At 30.8% G+C, this 7,208-nt stretch overlaps 1 protein-coding gene across 1 annotated transcript; it reads right to left on the bottom strand.

Moving 5' to 3' along the window:
• Window positions 1-4,259: 4,259 nt before the first annotated feature.
• LOC123294756 (BET1 homolog) lies at window positions 4,260-4,837 on the bottom strand. The gene is made up of 2 exons (XM_044875895.1): window positions 4,709-4,837; window positions 4,260-4,643 (listed from the first exon to the last, which is right to left on the bottom strand). The coding sequence occupies exon 2, from the start codon at window positions 4,605-4,607 to the stop codon at window positions 4,275-4,277; it is 333 nt and encodes a 110-aa protein (XP_044731830.1). The 5' UTR covers window positions 4,608-4,643; window positions 4,709-4,837; the 3' UTR covers window positions 4,260-4,274.
• Between the last annotated feature and the right edge of the window lie 2,371 nt (window positions 4,838-7,208).

Raw genomic sequence — 7,208 nt, 5'->3', positions numbered from 1 at the left:
CGATTTTCAAAATAGTTTAATAACTAATTTTTTTCTCACTTTAAAATTTTTCAACTTATTATAAATAATAATTTTAAACTTTCAAGATAGTTTTCTAACGATCCATTCAAACTGTTGTAATTAAATGATGTATAGAAGAAGTTTAATAAGAGAGAAAAAAAAAGGTTTGTCAACACGTCATACCGATTCAAAGATAACAAAAAATATATCGACTGGCCATTTAGGTGATTAGGATTATAAATAACTGTTTAATGCTTTAATGAATTTAGTTTATAATTATTGTAAATAACTTAGAACCAATATGCACATTTTTTCTTCAGATAAAGTAGGTACGAGAGGGCAGAAGAGGCAATTTTTAAACTCGACACCAAAACAGAAGTGTTATAAACTTGATCGCTATGTGTGTGTGCTATTGTTACAACTTTCAAGAAAATATGATTGCAGGGGTCAGGGGTTTTTTGAATTTTGTAAACACTTGTGATGAATCATAATGTCAATTCACAAATAATAAAATATTAAGGTAGTACGAGCGTCAAGGCAATTTTAGACTTAGGATTGAAATTATTTGTACCTTATTTTCAACTTTGATGATTAATTTTGTAGACGAAAAATAAGAATAAATTTTTTCGATATCTGCCTTAGTTTTCAAAATATCGAAAGACAAATAATTAAAAAGAATTTTAATTTTCGATATTTTGTAAATTAATCCAGATATCGATAAATTTTATTCTTACTTTTCGTCTTATATTGTCAAGTTATAACAAATTATCCATCAAAATTGAAAATATACTTTTTTTAAATTTGTTTCCCCACTACCCGTGCTCATACATCCTTAATTAGTCGGCACAACGGGTTTTTTTTGTTTTCAAAAATTTATTAATGTTTTAACATTAAAAAAAATCTGTAAAAACATAACATCAATCTATCGTTCTCCCATAAGACTAATGTTAACTTCATATAAAAAAAATCAAGCCTTTTATCCTAAATTGCCCTGGCGCTCGTGCATCTTTCAAAAAATAACTTTCTCCTCTGGATTTTCTGTGGGCTATTGCATTTGGCTTTTGCTGATTCCATTCGGCTTGAGAAAAATATAGTTTTTATTATACCCAATAAATTTTTCTAAAATTAAATTTCTGCAGGAACGAATTCTGAAAATGGATGTGACAGTAATAACATAATTTTAATAATTCCCATAAAAATACCCTAATCTTATGTTTGGAAAACATTTAACTTTCGAGAAATACTTTGTTCGATAATATTTAAAAAATAAAGGGTTTTTTGTTTTGACACATTAACTAATAGCCGCATATTTGTGTAAAAAAACTATACCCGGGTTATTTAGAGAGACCAACATTGAAAAAAGAAAGTGTACGTTTTTAAAGCACAGTTTAATTTAACTTGTCTTTTAATTCTACTTTAAAAGAATTTATATTCAGCAAAATTATAAATTCGAATGAATTAAATTGTACTACATAGGCCCGAAGTCCCCAAGGTTGGCCTCTCTAAAATAACACGAGTATAGGCACGGCGTTTCAAAAATCGCCACTTTGGAGACGAACCTCGGCCTAGCTCCAGCACTGTCAGCGATTTAATACCTTGTTTGTTTTTTTTCTTATCTTCATGATAACAATGTTATCTAGAAAGTACTCCTGTGAAAGAAAAAATGGACATATACCTAGAATTATGATATTACTAATTTCGAAGATAAACATTATCATCTGTGAGTTTTTATTTTTCATACAGGATTTAAATTTTTTGGGGGAATCCCACACGCTACAGTTTGTTACATATTTGAGTGCGCTTGTGTCGAAACGGTAAAAATAAAAGAAAAACATCAAAGAGAGATAAATGATGATTTGGAAAGATTAACCAAAAACGTTTATTCCAAATGCAATTTTTGAAAATAGGCGTAATAAAACAAAATATGTGTATTATAAATATTGATTTTAATTTCTTTTCAATCACAATTTTCCCAATTACACAATAAAGTTGAATATGAAATTTACAAGTTTTAAAATTGAAGAAAACAGTCTTAAATCACGCATCAAGAATGCAACAATTATAATTAAGGCAATTCTCCACTGACACATGAAATATACACGTTAATTAATCAAAAGCCGGCATTTGCTTTCTTTTGCCCATAGAGATAATACCACAAAGCTGCAAAGTCGCCACCAAAGCAGTTGATCGTAGTATAGAGCGACATATATAGTAGGCACGTATCACTACCTTCATCTCTCTTATACGCCTACAATTTCTGCCTATTTCAACTTCTCCCATTTCGGTAATGAATTCACTTATTGCGTTTTCTATGTCTATACAGCTCTATGGTATTATCTTTATGCTTTTCAGTCATATTCGTCAACTAACATACTTCCTGATTGGCTAACGCCATCTAACACAAGCGTTTGCTATACAAACCCATATAACAAGGCCAAAAACTCGATTATATGGGTTCGTGGTTTGCTTACCATTTACCATTAGCTTACCATTTTATCAAAGAAAAACAATTCTCCTTTCCTGTTCTTAAAAAATTAATTTCACAAATAAAAAATTGTTTTAATCATAATAATTTCGATTTTTTTAAATTTATCTAATTTATTTAAAACCGTATTTTCTTCTTGAATATAGAATATTTCTTAAGAGGATAAGATATGTCATTCATTGCCGACTTTGGAAATCATACAAATTACTAATTTATCCGTGTTAATTTTCTTCATTAACTAAAAATAGTCGATAAAATTCAATTTTGGTATCCAAATTTTCACTCAATATTATATCAACGTTAAAATATTCGTTCTAAATATAACCCAAGAAAACAGAAAAAAAGCGCTTAATTCCGAAAGGTGAAGATTTTCTAATCAAAATTTCTTTGTTTCACTACTAAGAAAAACACCAAAAAGGACAGTACAATCTCAATGCACAAAAAAATATATAAAGTCAAGGGAAATTAATTTTTGCTAATAGCCTGAGCATAATTTTCGGAAGACCAATAGTAGAAGTAGCTAGAGAGCAAATTTTATAATTTATAAGATATATTTCTGACCCATGACTTTCTATATTTCATTTTGTAAAGGCTATCTCGTAATGCTACATTTGCATAGGTTCGAAATCATGTACAAAAATTTTAGTTTGAATTTTTTCGGCAATAAGTGTAGTATTTATAGACAGGCTTGAGTACGATAACTGTGTCAAACACACATAAACATGGCGAAAATAAGGAATACCAAATTTTCCAGTTTTGGCTTGGTTTTCGAGATAATAAAGTCTAAAAATAAAAATTTTATGTCATTATGCCATTTCTGTAATTTAATTCATAATCATTGTGCTAACTCGACCCCATTAAAGGCATGACCAACCTGTAGATCAGTGAGTGAACGCAATCACAGAGTAAACAGAAGGGCTAAAAACCTGCAGACCTGTGCTAACACGACCCCATTAAAGGCATGGTCAACCTGTAGATCAGTGAATGAACGCAATCACAGGATAACGCAAGGGTTAAAAACTCGCAGACCTATGCTAACACGACCCCATTAAAGGCATGACCAACCTGTAGATCAGTGAAGAAAAAAAATTAACGAATTTGTTCGACGAAATTGTAATATTACAATTTAAAATCAACTAATGGGCAATTTTGAAATTTTTAAATCAACTAAAGTGGGTAGTATAGTGTTATAATTGAAAATCGATTATATTAGTTCAAAAACGACATATTAAAAAAATTATAGGTATGTTTTTCAGAAATTTTTCAAAGTATTAGATTTAAATTTTAGTATCTATAGGAACATGTCAAATTTAAACGATTCAACATACAAAAAATGGCCATAATATGTGTTATTGCAAATGTAGACTTTAGGAGTCGATTACTCGAAAATTAGCACCCTTCATTTTCGATTTGTTTTACTTTGTTTAACCATATTCCATCGTCAAATCGTGGCGCCACAGTTATCGTACTCTCCCCTATAGACATATACGCAGCTTGTCCTCTTAATGTGTTTTAAAAATTACTACCCTATGTTAAGGGCAATTGATTATAAATTATAAAATTTAATTCTTTTTTCTATACAATATTTTTTGAGGAAAATTACATTATAGCCCAAATGATTATTTGAATAATTTAACCATTTAACCCATAAAAAGTAACAAGTACACTTAAAGTATGACAAATTTTTCAATAATGGAAATATAATAACAATAATATTTTAAAAAAACATTCATTAAAAATTTGTTAAAATTTAACTAATCCAAATGTCACATAATTCACTCACAAATTTTCACCGAAATTTAATCACTAAATATAATACAAAAAATACAAACAATGAAAATAAAAATATATATAATATAAAGTAATTATGTGAGCCCCTAGATAATCGTAAAACTTTTGCCATAGTGTTACCCAATAATCCACCAGTTCGTTCCATGTCATCGTCAATATCGCGTAGCATTTTATCTTGATATTTAACCTCATTGCCAATGTCTATTGACAATGATTTTAACATTCCTATTTTGTCTTTTAATTCTTCGGTCATTCGATCATTTTCATCTTCCACCACATTACTTGGATTTTGATTTAGTGGTTGATAATAAGCACCGTGTGCTCGTCTCATTTTTGGATGATCCAGATTTACAGTATAATAACTAACCTAGAAAAATTTTAAAATGTTATTATTCAGTTATTATAATTATGGGGATAAAAATTTGCACAAACCTTTATGTACTTGTAATTTTAATTCCTTTAACAATATCTTCCCCTTTTAACGAAAGTAACGATAAATTTTAATGAATTATTGTGTAAATGTCAACGTCAAATGGTCTGACATCATCCAGTACATCCAACATCATGATTAAAAATATTACTAAAACGAGGTAAACATGGAGCAATTTTTTAGGACAAAAAAGTAACATGTCTACATTTGATTTCAACATTTATTTTTTGAAAATCATTACACTATCAATTAAAATGATCCTCCGTTATACGAAAATGAACAAGGGTAATGAGCAATACGTATAAATCAAGGGCTTCGCGGTTTAAATGAAGTATAAAAGGGAAGTTTTCTCAGAATTGTTAAAGTTTTAAGAATAGATTTTTTTTAATAGAAAAACTGAGAATTGGATAAACATTAAACCTTAAGTAGAATTTCTAAAGATGATATTCTTAAAGATTTTTACTCAGATTCCAAAAAATGTATCGCGACAGATGGTCATGGTCCCTATAAATTACGTTGTGTGTATTAGATTAGAATTTGATGTTTTAAGCAAATGTCAAAATCATTAAAAGTTGGTAAACCTGTTTATGTAAAATGGAAAGTGTTTTATAAAATTTTTAGGTTACTTTTTGAAAAGTGAGTTTTGTTTACTGATAAATAATATTTAAAATGTGACTAAAAAATTAATAAATAATAATTAAATAACTTTTAAAGTGTTATAATGGTGGGTTCGCTAAAGATAAAATAAACTTTAAAATGTTTCTTTTTATTATAAATAAGAAATTTGTTTTTTGAAGAAGGTAAGTTATTTTTATTTAATTTTAAATCGATTGAATTTATTAACGATTTATTGTACCGAATTAATTCAAATTTGGATAATGATAAAATTATTATGTCTACGTTGATTTAAATTTATTTACATTCTTTAGTTGTGAAATAAACATTTTTAAAATAAAATTTGTTTATTATAAATAAAATTGTTTATTGCCTTTAAATTGCCATGGATTTAATCCGACAATTAAAAAGAAAATTTAAATAAACTAGTTATTTTTTTGTTATTGTTTAATTAACGGTGTGGCTATCCGCACAATACCGTCTACGGTCTAGACCGTCCACGGTATACCGTATACGGTCTATTCATCTACATCCTCGTAGATGAATAAAGTACAACATAATGTACAACTGATACAAGTCACAGTATTTTACTATGACTTGTGGAGTGGAGCACAAGTCACAGTATTTTACTATGACTTGTGGAGTGGAGCACAAGTCACAGTATTTTACAATTACTTGTGGAGTGGAGCACAAGTCACAGTATTTTACTATGACTTGTGCAGTGGAGCACAACTAACTTCCCACCAACTAACTTCGGTACTAAGTACAGCTACGGACCTAAATGCCGTCTTCTTTTGCCAACTGATAGTGTAGAGTTAAATATATAGATGTACCACAAGCTAAATATATAGATGTACCGTAAGATATAGCTCACTGCGTGCAGTATAAAGCAATTTCAAGTCTTACAAGTTCTATCTAGACGTATACAGTCTATTATGACATACCGTGTGCGGTTAAAAACCTCGCATGGCTTGAAAATCTCTGTATAAACGCATACCGTGTGTTATAGCTTACCGTGTGCGGTTAAAAACCTCGCACGCCAAAAAATCTCTGTAGAATACGCTTTCCCATCTGTATAATGTATACCGTGGACGAGAGTATACCGCACACGGTATGTTACATTTCTGTAGAATACGCTCTCCCATCTGTATAATGTATACCGTGGACGAGAGTATACCGCACACGGTATGTTACATTTCTGTAGAATACGCTCTCCCATCTGTATAATGTATACCGTGGACGAGAGTATACCGCACACGGTATGTTTCATTTGCTTCAAATAAGCCTTCCAATCTATATTGTGTATACCGTGGACGAGACTATACCGCACACGGTATAAGGGCTCGACGGCATAATATATTATAATATATTATTACATAATATACGAACGTATTATTACATAATATACGAACATAATTACATAATATATGACGGCACGGTATACGGTATACCGTGGACGGCATACCGTATAGACGGTATACCGTGGACGGCATACCGTATAGACGGTATACCGTATAGACGGTATACCGTATAGACGGTATACCGTGTAGACGGTATACCGTATAGACGGTATACCGTATAGACGGTATACCGTGTAGACGGTATACCGTGTAGACGGTATACCGTGTAGACGGTATACCGTATAGACGGTATACCGTGTAGACGGTATACCGTATAGACGGTATACCGTGTAGACGGTATACCGTATAGACGGTATACCGTGTAGACGGTATACCGTGTAGACGGTATACCGTGTAGACGGTATACCGTGTAGACGGTATACCGTGTAGACGGTATACCGTGTAGACGGTATACCGTGTAGACGGTATACCGTATAGACGGTATACCGTGTAGACGGTATACCGTGTAGACGGTATACCGTATAGA

The sequence above is a fragment of the Chrysoperla carnea genome, chromosome 3, assembly GCF_905475395.1.
Source record: "Chrysoperla carnea chromosome 3, inChrCarn1.1, whole genome shotgun sequence".
Lineage (NCBI taxonomy): Eukaryota > Metazoa > Arthropoda > Insecta > Neuroptera > Chrysopidae > Chrysoperla > Chrysoperla carnea.
The sequence above is the reverse complement of the archived record's forward strand: the minus strand, read 5'-3'. Positions and strand labels throughout refer to the sequence as shown.